The sequence below is a fragment of the Mandrillus leucophaeus genome, unplaced genomic scaffold, assembly GCF_000951045.1.
Source record: "Mandrillus leucophaeus isolate KB7577 unplaced genomic scaffold, Mleu.le_1.0 Scaffold32, whole genome shotgun sequence".
NCBI classification, from domain to species: domain Eukaryota; kingdom Metazoa; phylum Chordata; class Mammalia; order Primates; family Cercopithecidae; genus Mandrillus; species Mandrillus leucophaeus.
The window spans coordinates 1,792,799-1,807,432 of NW_012103365.1; the positions used below are offsets into that span (position 1 = coordinate 1,792,799).

Genomic DNA, 14,634 nt, shown 5'->3' on the forward strand with positions numbered 1-14,634 from the left:
GGTTCAAGCAATTCTCCTGCCTCGGCCTCCCGAGTAGATGGGATTACAGTCACCCACCACCATGTCCAGCTAATTTTTTGTATTTTTAGTAGAGACAGGGTTTCGCCATATTGGCCAGGCTGGTCTCAAACTTCTGACCTGACGTGATTCACCTACCTCGGCCTCCCAAAGTGCTGGGATTACAGGCGTGAGCCACTGAGCCCGGCCTCCCTGTCTACTTTCTGATCTTGGGTTCATGTCTTTTCCTTGACTACAGTGGAGCTCCAGGCAAGGCCTCAACCTTCCCTGTGTCTTTTTTTTTTTTTTTTAATTTTTTTTTAACATTTTGTAGAGACAGGGTCTCGCTATGTTGCCCAGGCTGGCCTCAAACTCCTAGGCTCAAGCAATCCTCCTACCTCGGCCTCCCAAAGTGCTGGGTTTACAGGCACGAGCCATGGTGCCTGGCCCCCTGTGTTGTCTTTTTGAGGCCCAACTCAGGGCAGGGCAGGGCAGGAAGGAGGTGCCTACTCTGTCCTGGTTGACTCAGGAAGAGGTGCTTCCCAGCAAAGGTGCCGCCAGGCAGGTACCTACTCCTTTACAAGTTTATCCATAAAACCGTGAGCTTCACTTGACTGTCAGCCAAGAGCTGCAAACAGCGGGCCCACAGTCTCCTAGGACACTTTTCTTTGGCCTACAGTGTTTTTTGTTCTGTTTGTGCTCACGCTTAATTTGAATGTCTTTCGGGTGTGCATGCTTTGCCACAGACCTCACCAACTCTATCGCCTTACACCCTGTCAGTTTCATATACTAGCCTTACCTTCCCTGCCCCTAACCTCACATCCTTACAGTGTGAGCTCAGTAAGCATGGGAGCTGCCTAAAGCTCTGTTGTCTCTATCTCCTAGAACTACGGCTGGCCCACAGATGCTGGAGCAATGCTGAATGAGTGAAGAAATGAATCTGCAGGGGGAGCTTAACAGGGAGGAATAACAAGAACAACTAAACTGAGGGGCAATCCCTAGATCTCACTCCACTCACTAGTTCCAGTTCTTCCCCTGCTGCTGCCTGTACTAACAGGGAACACCAACACGCAACTGAATTCTCTCATCTTTCTCTGATGGGAAGCAGCCAAAAGGCTGCCTATGCCTCTGGTAAGTGTGGAGAGCTGACTATGAAATGAGCAGGGGTCAGGAACTCAGGACAGCTGGATCCCAGGCCTGGCTCCATCACTAACAGCTCTGGGACCCGGAGAAAAGCACCTCCCTTCTAGTTCTTCTTCTGCAAAACAAGAGCCAGAAGCCGGTTGAGCCTGGCTCAGCCCTGTGGTCACTGAGGACGAAGCTCTGGCTGGGTCCCCAGGGAGCTGATCTTTCAGGCTTCTACCACCCACTCTCCTGACTACTCCAAGAGCTGTGTTATGCTAAAGAGCAAGCAAGGCAATGGAATGGTATCAAGAGACTGGGGAGATTCCCTGCCACCTGCCAGCAGTAGCCCCACGCTCAGAGCACACCTGGGCAGTGAGGCCCTCCAGTGAAGAGGGCAGGCAGGAGCAGAGGGGACACGCCCACTGACTTGGGAGGCAGGATGCTATCTGGATGGAGACCACAGAGTGACCCTGGCCCCGTAGCCTTGTTATGCAACTGCCCTGGGCCTCTGTTCCCTATCGGTATGATGGAGAAGAGAGCACCCACCTCATAGGGGAGTTTGGAATTTCATAAGATGATGGGTGCGAGTGTTTGGTCCAGCGCCAGGCATGCCTGGTATGCAGTAAGAGCTCATTAAACACGGGTTGGGAATTATGGTACAAATGGAGCAGGCCAGGTGAGGCCAGGCTGCAGGACTTGCTGAAGCTTATCTCACTGAAGCTCCCCTCAATGGTTCTCAAGTCCTCTTTGAAAACACAGATATCTGAGCTTCAACCCGGCCTTGCTAAGTCAGAATCTCTGGGGCGGGGCCTGCAGAATCTGAATTTGCAACCAGCTTCAGAGCCAAATCCACAGCTGAAGCTAAGGGGAGACTTGGGATGAGATTCCTGGAGGGCAAAGGAGAAACTGACAGATGCAGTGGGCAAGAGTTGTCCCTGCCACCGCCTGTCCCCTGAGGACCCACCGATGTCGGTGGCCAGCTGCTTGGCAGAGTGCGGGCTCAGCTCGGGGATCTGCAGGATCGCATCGCAGTAGGTCTGCATCGTGGCTCTGGCGATCGAGCCCAGCCAGTTGTCAGCCATGTTGTCCAGCTCGGGCAATTCATCCCCTGAAAAGAAAAGGAGGTCACCAAGGAAAACGCAGAACCTGCTGGGTGACCTGGCCTGCAGTAGCTGCTTGAATGCACCAAAGTGCCAGGAAGCTTCCAGTCTCAATGGGAAACACAGGAAACCGAGAACAGTTACATCTTAGGGCCAGGTGCAGTAGCTCATGCCTGTAATCCCAGCACTTTGGGAGGCTGAGGTGGGCGGATCATTTGAGGTCAGAAGTTTGAGACCAGCCTGGCCAACATGGCGAAACCCCGTCTCTGCTAAAAATATAAAACTTAGTCAGGCGTGGTGGTGCGTGCCTGTAGTCCCAGCTACTCAGGAGGCTGAGGCAGGAGAATTGCTTGAACCCGGGAGGCAGAGGTTGCAGTGAGTCGAGATCATGCCACAACACTCCAGCCTGGGTGACACAGCAAGACTCTGTCTTAATAATAATAATAATAATAATAATAATACAGAATATAAAGTTACACACAAAATACCATCTGCTTACAGAGCAGAGCCAGAGGGCACAAGCGAAAGTGGATATACCAGTGTGTTCCACAGTGGGATGTGGTTATAGATTTTTTCAAGTTGTGATATTGTTATAGATGCAGCATCTGTACAAAAAGTACAAGTTAGAAGGTTTAAAAAAAAAAAAAACAGGGTTTGGTGACAAATAAGCCCAAGGATAAGGTGTTATCTGGGGTTTCTACCCTGGAAACTGACAACTTGACTTGTAACATCGCCAGAAACCATCCCCGCTTACCCTGCTCAGGAGGAAATGGCAGCTTTCCAGCGTGCAATGCCAACTCTAAGGCAGAGTCCTCCTGAGTCACAAATGGCTCAAGATTCAGGGGGAGGGACATGATGTACTGCCCGATCTGAAACAAAAGAAAGTGCTATTAGCCTGACGTTGATACATACGGGTTATTACTTTATGGGTACATTTGTGTAAAGGCAGAGAGACAAAATTGCTAGACCTCGGGTGATCCCAAGTCTGATCTTTCTAGTATGTGGTGATGCTTATTATGGCAGTACCCTAAAAAAGAATCACTGGTAGTTTGCATATAGATTATAGATTCATCCTTCTCTTTTTTTTTTTTTTTGAGACAGAGTCTCGCTCTATCTCCCGGGCTGGAGTGCAGTGGCCGGATCTCAGCTCACTGCAAGCTCTGCCTCCCGGGTTCACGCCATTCTCCTGCCTCAGCCACCTGAGTAGCTGGGACTACAGGCGCCCGCCACCTCGCCCGGCTAGTTTTTTTTGTATTTTTTAGTAGAGACAGGGTTTCACCACGTTCGCCAGGATGGTCTCGATCTCCCGACCTCGTGATCCACCCGTCTCGGCCTCCCAAAGTGCTGGGATTACAGGCTTGAGCCACCGTGCCCAGCCAGATTCGTCCTTCTTATAATGGCCCCAATATTTTTGAAATGCATTCAACACAATCTCTATCTCAAATGAACTAATGGATATCAAAATGCTTTGTAAAATTTGAAGCACTCTATAAATATATTATTACTGTTCATAGGTGAAAAACCAGTAAGATACTAGTGTCAGAAAGTGTGAGGCCAAGCAAGAATTCAAATCCTGTCTTCTGAGGCCAGACACAGTGGCTCATGCCTGTAATCCCAGCACCTTGGGAGGCCGAGGTGGATGGATCACCTGAGGTCAGGAGTTCAAGACCAGCCTGGCCAACATGGTGAAGCCTTGTCCTACTAAAAGTACAAAAATTAGCCGGACATGGTGGCAGGCGCCTGTAATCCCAGCTACTCGGGAGACTGAGGCAGGAAAATCACTCGAACTCGGCAGGGGCAGAGGTTGCAGTGAGCCGAGATAATGCCATTGCACTGCAGCCTGGGCAGACTCTGTCTCAAAAAAAAAAAAAAAAAAAAAAAAAAAGACTCTCTCTCTCAAAAAAAAAAAAAAAATCCTGTCTTCTGGATTTGGATCTGATTCTCTCCCTCCTAGATAATTTAACCAGAAGAAGAAAGGAATTCTGTTTGGAAAAAAAGCCATTTATAACTATAAATTAATTTGAAGAAAAATCTATATTGTTTTCATAATATAAACTCTTGAAACTAAAGATAGACAAAACCCTGGCTGGTGGGGAATTGCAAAAGGTCATTTGCAATTGTCCTAAAAGACATTTAGGACATGCCCACAATTAGCAGTCTTGGTTATGTGTTTGTCAGATAACCATGTGATGCCAAGAGTGTATTTCAGACCACTATTTCCTATTTCTATTATCATTCATTGTTTTTTTCATTCATTCATTTGTTTCCTATTTCTATTATCATTCATTAAGGTTAAGTATACGTTTTGTTTCAAAATAAGGGGGCTGACTTTTCAGGTTTCAAAAAGATAATATATGTTTTTAAAAGGTCTTTGAGCCTGTTGTTGCTTTTTTTTTTCCGGCTACATATTCATTCCATGACATTCCTGCCACTGATAATTAATTCTGTAAGCTAAAAGTCAGGGGACTATCGAAGCAAGATCTTCTCAGTCTGGCCTCACACATGTCTGCGTAACAGCGGGCTCCTTTCAGGGTGTGGTGTCCAGAAGTTAACAGAGACTCAAAAATCTACCCAGCCCAGAGAACTACACGATGATCATGCCCTTGTTTCCAAACATTCAGTACGGTTTGGCTGTGTGAGTGTAAACATTCATGATTAGTTTGGTGTCCCTTTCTTTTTTTTTTTTTGAGACAGAGTTTTGCTCTTGTTGCCCAGGCTGCAGTGCAATGGTGCAATCTTGGCTCACTGCAACCTCCGCCTCCTGGGTTCAAGCAATTCTCCTGCCTCAGCCTCCCGAGTAGCTGGGATTACAAGTGCCTACCACCACACCTGGCTAAATTTTTTTGTATTTTCAGTAGAGACGGGGTTTCACCACGTTGGCCAGGCTGGTCTCCAACTCCCGACCTCAGGTGATCTGCCCGCCTCGGCCTCCCAAAGTGCTGGGGTTACAGGCGGAAGCCACCGCGCCCGGCCTGGTGTCCCTTTGTAAGAGATACACAGATGGTAAAATAAATCATTTTTTTCTTTGATGTACTCAGTATAATCTTTCACCCAAAGTAAGCAAGTGGCCACTTACCTCACTAATAACTACTGTAAATTTCAGCCTGAAGTATTAACCAATTCATCATTTTTCCCCAAGGCTAGGGGAAGAGAAGGATGCTGATTTCTGGTGTTGGAATTTCTCCACACTACAATAATTCCTCTCAACAAGCCCTTCCTGAACACCTACTATATACAAAGACCCCAGACATACTCCTATATTTGGTATACCTTTCATCTGTAGCCATAAGCTTTCGGCTAAGTGCACAGACTCAGCTTTACCTTGCATATACATTGTTTTTAAATTTCAAAGCATTTTCTCCTATTTCATCTCTTTACAATGCTCACATGATTCTGTGTGGGTGAGGGCTTTCACCAATAAGGCAAAGTATCATTTGGGTGAAAAATTTCAACAATCTGACACCTCTAACTTCAATCAATTAGCCTTAGACTGTAGGGACTGCTGGGGTTCCTAGATAGATCTCACAGTGCAGGTTTCTCTCAGGGGTCTTGGCTCTATTCACTCTCTGGAAATCAACATGGAAAGGGCTGCTTATCATCCCACCTGTGGATATTTGTCTACTGTTCTCACATATGCAATCAATATTTCTTGACATTCTAGTTGGGTTAACTCAGTGACTTGCGAAAAATGAAAAGTTTTGAGGTCAGACAGACTTGGGTTGGAGTTCTGGCTCTACCACTGTGAGAACCTGGGCAACTTAATCTGTCAGGACCTTGGATCATCATTGCTGAAATGAGGATGACCTCATATTACTTCAAAAGGTTGTGGTGAGGGTAGAATTAACATGTGTGCTATGCACGTAAAGCAGCTGGCGTCCTAACAGAGCAGCCACTGGGTAAGTCGCTGCTTCCTCCGAGCCCTACTCCCACTGTGAAGGAGGGCTGCCACACCCGTCTCACAGACACGATCTGGCCCAGCCACTAACCAACCTGGCACTGTCCTTGCACACACTACATGTTCAATTAGGTGTTCCTTTCCTTTCCTGGGTTCAGGTCATCAGCCTCCATACAACCCAGGAGGACAGCAGCAGGCAGCGAAGGACCCAGGCCTGGAAACTCCTCCTGACCCTCCTTCCCTTTCTAGACCCCAGTTTCTTCAACCTTAGAATCAACTTGGTAGCCTCTCAGGTCCCATCCAGCACCATCATTTTCTGAATCAATTTAGATTGCAAGCATACTATCTCCGTTCTAAAATCAGATCATTCAGCCAGGCACGGTGGCTCACGCCTATAAACTCAGCACTTTGGGAGGCCAAGATGGGTGGATCACTTGAGGTCACTTGAGTTTGAGACCAGCCTGGTCAACATGGTGAAACCCCGTCTCTACTAAAAATACAAAAATTAGCCAGGTGTGGTGGTGGGCGCCTGTAATCCCAGCTACTCGGAAGGCTGAGGCAGGAGAATCACTTGAATCCAGGAGGTGAAAGTTGCAGTAAGCCAAGATAGCGCCACTGCACTCCAGCCTGGGTGACAGAGCGAGACTCCATCTCAATAATAAATAAATAAATAAATAAATAAATAAAAATAAAATCAGATTATTCCCATGGGTTGTAAAGACCAACCCACATCTTAACAGTTTAATCAGTAGAGGGTATCAGGTGCCCTGGGAAATAGAAGGGAAATGACTGTTGTTTTAGACTTGATATTGCCCCAAATGAACAGAGAGCAGAGAGCCAGCCGCCTCACTGCCTGCCAGTGGGACTGCCATGCACTTCTTGCAATTATACAACATGTACTTTTTTTTTTTTTTCCCCTGAGGCAGGGGGTTGCTGTGTCGCCCAGGCTGGAGTGCAGTGGTGCAATCACAGCTCACTGCAGCCTTGACCTCCTGGGCTCAAGCGATCCTCACACCTCAGCACCCCAAGTAGCTGGGACCACAGGACACACCACCATGCCTGGATAATTTTTTACTTTTTTGTAGAGGCGGGGTCTCCCTATGTTGCCCAGACTGGTTTCAAACTTTTGGGCTCAAGCAATTCTCTTGCCTCCACCTCCCAAAGTGCTGTGACTATAAGCATGAGCCACCAGGCCTAGCCTAATATTTATAATACTTTTAAATTCCTTTCTAATTATTTCAGCAGAGTCACAACTTACACATAGGGGCTGGATTCTAAGGCAAGAGTGTAAGGCAGAAATCACCTTGAAAAATCCCAGAAATCTCCCATTGTGTGAGGTGAGTGTGGTTTGGCACATATTACTCCTCTATAGTGTTTCTTGTGTGCACTGACATTTAAGAGCACCTGAGCTAGACTGCAGGAAGGAACGGAAAGAAAGGCCGTATGCAGGTGTCTGGGTGACTGTCAATTCCCAGGGGTGAATGGGGAGGGCAGCAAGGACTCCACGTGCCCCCACTCCCCTGCATGGTTTATTCTGTTCTCTTTTAATATTCAGTCTCTATAACTGCAATTCTTCTGAAGAGATTTGTTTGTTACTATGAAGTTAAACATGAAAGCACTCCGCACAGAGCCTAGCACATGGTAGGTGATCACTAAAAGCTGCCTGAATTTGAATTCACCACCGCAAACACACACTACTCTTCTGAAAGCCACACAGAAGAATGTGGCCGCCTGCCTCTTGACTTCCCAAGTCAGAATTTCCTATTAGACTCTCAACTCTGGCACCCTTAGGTACTGGCCACATCTCATATAGGGAGATGGTGAAGGGGTGAGAATGTGCCGGGGTCTGGAATCGCCATGTGGCTCTGTTGCATCTTCTGAAAGTCCAGGATCTGGGTGCAGACTACCCTAAAGCACAGGCTATCCAAAAGGGTCAGATAACACCTATGAGGAAATGACTATCTATAAGGGCAAGAATCAAAAGACAAGGAAGGTCTGAAAGGCTTGGACTACCCCAGAGAAGCACACAGAAGCTCTTACGTTGCTGATGTACTCGAGAGGGGTGAGACTAAAGGCAGGCAGGTCATCCGTGAGGGTTTCTCCGATGCCAGCCGTGTTCCAGATCTAGGGGTGGAAGGAGAGGACACAATCAGTACCTAGCAGCCAGGCAGCCGTGAAGACGCCACCCAGAAATACACAAAGAAGAACGTGGCCTTCCCCAGAGGCACCGTCTTTGGTCAGAACTGACCGCTGGAGCCTCCACCACTCAGCAGGCAGGGGCTCCCCTTCTTTAAAGCTTCACCTGGAAGCCCGCCAAACAGAGGCAATGGTTTCTCTCTCTGCATTCCTGCAGGTCCATAAAACAGGAACTGCCACACTGGCTGAACTGTGGGGTGGGAACTGATCCCTTTTATTTATCTCGCTGAGATTGTGACAGGAGAAAGTCAGATATTTTTGGTCCAAGTTTCTCTCCATAGCGGGGCCACTGTGTAGAGAGGTGCTGGGTGCAGGCAGCCTCACTGCTTCATGGGTCCTTAGCACACTAAGGAGAACAGGGCTCCCTGAGGTCCCCCACAGAGGCCACGTGTCAATCCCTGATCTGGGAGGGAGGCCTAAGAAGCCTTTCTGGCTGCAGGAAGAGCCAAGCCTCATTGGCAATACTGCTTTACCTCAACTAAACTGCTGCTTTATTTCTCACCACCTTCTGGATCTGTTTCTCAACTGATCAGAACTCAGAGGGACGGGGATGGGATGGCACTTCCAAACCCCAACAGCTGCCCCTCTGGCCTCTCTGTGGTCCCCCTGTGTGAGGAGAACCTCGGCACCAACATGCGTTTCTTGCCATTTGGAGTGAACACGTCTTCCGTGTTGCTGTGGGAGTCTTGCCAGCAGTCTGTACGGAGTTGGGGAAAGGACCCGTGCACATGTGCTCACAGACTTCAGCGTGGCACACCTTCACACAGAAATCTCGCTTCTTACCTCCAACCTGAGCCACTCTAAAGCCAGCCTGGAACACAGGGCCCTTTCTGGCTGAACTCTGGGAGTGACTCCGGCGGTCATGTAGGAACTGCTGTCTGCAGCCACCTGATGCCGGATCCGGTTGCCTGATCCTTTAAGTAGCATTCCGGGAAAGGAATGACCACGTCCACCCCTGGGCTCCCAGCCCAGGCTCAGCCTCGGCAGCCCTCCCCACGCTCTCTAGCGCCCACTCGACTCGGTCTCATTTTCTTTGATGTAAATGAGCTCTTTTCTTCCCCACCCCAGGTACCCCCAACCCCTGTCCTACAGTTTTCTAGACTCTTTGTTCTTGCCTGAGAATGCTCTTTTGTCTCAAAAGAGCCTACTTTTTTTTCCAGCTAACTCCCAATCCACCAAGAAGGCACACGCCAACCATCCACATTTACCAAGTACCCAGGATGTCGAGTGTCTTGTGCTAGGCTTTGCAGAGAAGAGACAAAGAAATGTAAGATTTGCTCCTTGCTCTCTAGAAGGGAGCTACTTGGGGAAGCAAGGCCCCCCTACATACTCCCACCCTGTACACCCCCACACCTCCCATCCTGTTCTGGGCCCTCCTCTCTTCCCCCTGCAGACACATGAGTGCTGCCTCCCACTTCTAGAGCTCTCAGTGTTGGAGGCAAGGAGCAAGAGCTCAGGGCGATGAGAGAAGCGGCTGGCCATAGGATGTATGTGGTACACAGAGGCAGAAAGAGGCTGGAGGGAGAAGGCACAGCTTTAAACACCAGGCTAAGTAAAGGCTTTACCTTCAACAAGTAAATTGCAAGGGAAAAAGAGAGAGAGAGAGAGAGGAAACTTACCATTCAAAAAAGACACAAAAGACATCCCAATAAATCTCAATGTGCAGGATCCTGGATCCTAGATCCTGACTCAAAGGGTTAAAATAAATTATGCCATTTATAAATCAACTGGAAATTTGAACACTGATGACATTAGGAATTCCTTTTCTTTTTCTTTTTTAGGGTTGATTGTGGTACTGTGATTATTTTTAGAGTCTTATGTCAGATGAGGGGGTATGTACGAAACAGGATGGCTAGGAGTGGATCATGGTTGGAGCAGGTGATGAGTATATGGAGTTCCTTATACTCTTCTCCCTACTGTGTATGTGTGAAAAGGTTTCTAAAAACAGACAATCAGACTTACCCTGGGGAGGGTTTTGAATGAGGAGAGATAAAACCAAAACAAAGTTTGTGAAGGTAAATACAGCAGCTCTGCAGAAAATTGGGGTGGGGGGCAGATGGAAAGCTCATAAACAGAGATGATGAGAACCCCCTGTGGAAACAGGTAGGGGACACAGAGAAAAGGAAAGGACAGCAATCCTTGGTGGTTTGTTGGCAAAGGGGTGCAGCAGGGAGCTGAGATGCTGACAGGCTGGGAAGCAGAGTGTGGGGAGAAGCAATTGCTTCCAGGAGACCAAGAGCAGGTACTGATGTGCAGGGCGAAGACAAGCAATGCCGCCATCCATCCCAGGGACTGCAGCCTGGAGGCCCCAGGAAAGGCCTCAGAGAGGAGGCAGGAGGAGCCTGTTCAAAACATGAACAGGCGGAGGAGAGAAGGAAAGAACAGCCAGAGTGGGAAAGAAGTTTGGAAGAAGGGCAAGACAGAGTGGTTTGAAATAGGGGGTGCTTAAAAAGCAGCAGAGGGCTGGGTGCGGTGGCTCACGCCTGTAATCCCAACACTTTGAGAGGCTGAGGCGGGCAGATCACTTGAAGCCAGGAGTTTGAGACCAGCCTGGCCAACATGGTGAAACCCCATCTCTACTAAAAATACAAAAATTAGCCGGGTGTGGTGACGCTCGCCTGTAGTCCCAGATACTCGGGAGGCTGAGGCATGAGAAGTGTTTGAACCCAGGAGGCGGAGGTTGCAGTGAGTAGAGATCACACCACTGCACTCCAGCCTGGGCAACAGAGTGAGACTTTGTCTCGGGAAAAAAAAGGCGGGGGGAGGGAAAGCAGCAGAGAATGTCACTTGAGGGCAATAGGGAAATGCTGCAGGTCATTTTTTAATTGTTCAAAATTTATTTAAAGCATCCTTCAAATGAGCTTTTCTATCCATCTGTCACCAGGTAAAATAGGTAAACTTCAATAATCTATTTTGAAATCAAATAAAGCGTTGGTTTGTAGTCTTGGAATATAAAAGGGCAATAGAATTTACCAGCAAATGCTGAAAACAAACATTTGATGACCAGGGTTTAATTTTCAAATCCTTAAGGCTGGAGTGTTTGCCTTGGTATTGTGTGCTGGCGCTCTCGGAGCGCTCCTCCTAATCTCCAAAGCCACCTGCGCCCATTCCCAAGGGCCCAGGGTGCTGCGGTAAAGCCAGAACGAAAAGGCAGGACCAAGCACCCAGGAACTCCATCATAATGAACTCTGGAATGCAGAAGTAGGGGGAAAAGGACGGGGGAAGCACCAGCCGTGTTTCAATGTAGAACTAAACCGGGAAGCACTGAGGTTTCAGAACAGAAAGTCAGTACCGTCAGCTTTGACAAAATAAAAATAATACAAACAACCCAATCTGGAGGCCGGGGAGGGGACGGGAGAGGGACAAGGAAAGCTAATCCCCTCGTCTTTCAGTGGATCATATGTATCAGTATCTGTCTGCAACGGAAACAGGATTAACAAAAAGCAATGGCAACTCCAATCTCTTCATAGTTTTCATAATCTTTTTTTCATAACCTTGGAGAGAGCTTCTGGGAAATGAGTATCTTTTGTGGAGAAGAAAAAAAAAATCTCGACCAGGCTTGGTGGCTCATGCCTGTAATCCCAGTACTTTGGGAGTCCGAAGTGGGTGGATCACTTGAGGTCAGGAGTTCAAGACCAGCCTGGGCAACCTGGCAAAACCCCATCTCTACCAAAAAGTACAAAAATTAGCCCGGAGTGGTGGCAGGTGCCTGTAGTCCCAGCTACTCGGGAGGCTGAGGCAGGAGGATCGCTTGAACCCAGGAGGCAGAGGTTGTAGTGAGCCAAGATCATGCCACTGCACTCCAGCCCGGGTGACAGAGTGAGACTCAGTTTCGGAGAAAAAAAAAAAGGGAAAAAAAGAAAAGATAAATGTCTCAAGTTCAATAATTCCTTTCGTTTCATTTAGTGTCTCTTTTTTTCTGGTTAAATTCAAATAAAATTATATTGTGCATATCTTGTTTTTCTTAAAAACAGCACTATAGTATAATTCCATTTCTTCCTATAGATCTGTCTGCTGATGGCCACTCAGCCTTTAACACGTATAGGCATGCAGAGAGAGATGTCTGGGTTGCTGGACATCAAATTGCTGACACTGATTATTTCTCGATGGTGGGATCTTGAAGGTATTTATTGGATTTTTTTTTTTCTTGTATTGCTTGAGTTTCTAAAAATAAATACCTATACAATTTTTATTTTAAAAAAATCAAGTAAGTCATTCTTCCTAAAAAATGAGAATCACAGAAAGGAAGAAAACTACCACTTATTATACATCTACTCTGTAGCCAGTGCAATGCTAAATTCTATCAATATACAAAATCTTACTTAATCCTCACCAATCTATATGAGAATTACTGTATCCCCATTACACAGGTGAGGAAACGGAGGCTCAGAGAGGAAGGAATAACTCAGCCACGTGATGGCACCCGCCTCATTTGTGCTACATCTCTCCTCCACTTTATATCCCCTTCTGCCCTACTAATACAAAATCTGATTGAAATAGATCTCATGGGCTGGGCGCGGTGGCTCACGCCTGTAATCCCAGCACTTTGGGAGGCCGAGACGGGCGGATCACGAGGTCAGGAGATCGAGACCATCCTGGCTAACACGGTGAAACCCCGTCTCTACTAAAAAATACAAAAAACTAACCGGGCGAGGTGGCAGGCACCTATAGTCCCAGCTACTCGGGAGGCTGAGGCAGGAGAATGGCGTGAACCCGGGAGGCGGAGCTTGCAGTGAGCTGAGATCCGGCCACTGCACTCCAGCCTGGGTGACAGAGCGAGACTCCGTCTCAAAAAAAAAAAAAAAAAAAAAAAAGAAATAGATCTCATGGCATTTTGCACAGAAAAATCATAAAGAGTGAAAATCACAAACTTCAAGGGTGGAAGGAACCTCATGATCATGTCGTTTAACTGAGTCCTTTTACGGATGGGAATCCTGACTCCCAGTGAGGGGGTGAGGCCTGACTGAGATCATGCAGGAGCCCTGGACTCCCAGCCTTGCAGGCTTTCTAGACGGTGGCAGAAAGCAGAGCATGTTTGATACTGCCAGATGAGTTCTTGTCATTTTGTAAAAAGATCTCTTGGTTATTAAAGGCCCATAACTGGAATCCAAATGACCTTGAAGGGTCAGTAAGATACATTAACCAGGGGACTGTCCCGCCCAGTAATCCAAAAGGAAAGTAACAAGATCTGGAGCAAGGGAAAGAAAATAGAATTAATAGGCAATGCCTTGAAAAATAATTCGGGCAACCAGAAAAAAGAAGAGGGTGTGAGGAAAGGAAGGTGAGTCGATTGTAGAAACAGCCAAACAGAAAAGGTATCAAGGAAAGAAAGGAACAGAGCCCTCCAAAGCCCCCTCAAAAACACAAGATCCATTCTGATAAGGCACTCCCCTGAGTAAAGTTCCAGAACCAATTCTCCAGAAATGTTTCGCGTGGTGTGAAAATAATTCAATCTCAAAAGACAATTAGCTCTTCTGACCTGGTCTAACCTACGAAGCGGCACATAATCTCTCTTACTTCTCCGCTGCTCCAAATGGGGAAAGTTAATCAAGCAATTTTAATAATCCTGAGAACCATCTGTGAATAAAGTATCAGAGTAACTACAATAAAGATAAGAAATTCATGTTAAGCAATGAGGTGAAATTGGAAAGTGGCTCTTTCCGGCTTGGGAGAGTTAAAGCGGGATCTTCCCAAAGCTCTTGGAACAGGGAGGGTTAAGCCCACACTCAATATGCTTGAGTTGGAGGCAGGACCCGGGGGAAATTGATGCGGTCAGTGAGAAACTCACGTCCATCTTGGAAATGAGCAAGAGCTGTTGTTTGATGCGCAGGAACACGGAATCGAAAGCCAGCTGGTGGGCCTGCTGGTTAAGCCGAGTCAGCGCTGCTCGAGGTGCAGCCAGCAGGTTGTGGTTGCTTGACCCTTTTTCCTAAGACAAGAAAATGCAAAAGGCAGTTGTTAGGCCCGAAACCCAACCCAAGTATTAGCTAGTTAACCATTTTGAAAACTCACAGGAGAATTGGGGGTTCTATGCAATAGTGGTTCCCAAACCCAGCTGTGCCCCAGGCCCCCCTGGGGAACATGCTGAATTACAGACTCCCAAGCTCCACCCCAGAACTACTGCATCAGAGTTCACTGGGGTTGGAGCCCAGGAATCTGTATTTTAAATTCACTTTCCCAGGTGATTCTGATGCATTTGGGCTAACATGAGCTCACAGACTCTCAGTTTAGGAAAAGTTCACCTGTGACCATCCCTCAGGGATAGAGGAGGTAGAAAAGAGGGGGGAAACAAGATCAGAAGCTTCACATATAAATCAGAGT

The 14,634-nt window shown here is 47.4% G+C and overlaps 1 protein-coding gene across 1 annotated transcript in view; it reads right to left on the reverse strand.

The window, feature by feature from the left end:
* COG7 (component of oligomeric golgi complex 7) overlaps positions 1-14,634 on the reverse strand; it is an 87,884-nt gene that overhangs the window by 2,193 nt on the left and 71,057 nt on the right. Inside the window, exons 12-15 of the mRNA XM_011987962.1 lie at positions 14,102-14,242; positions 8,158-8,241; positions 2,977-3,091; positions 2,087-2,230 (exon numbers count right to left, since the gene is read on the reverse strand). Coding sequence (XP_011843352.1) covers positions 2,087-2,230; positions 2,977-3,091; positions 8,158-8,241; positions 14,102-14,242 — 484 coding nt within the window. The remainder of the gene's footprint in view (positions 1-2,086; positions 2,231-2,976; positions 3,092-8,157; positions 8,242-14,101; positions 14,243-14,634) is intronic.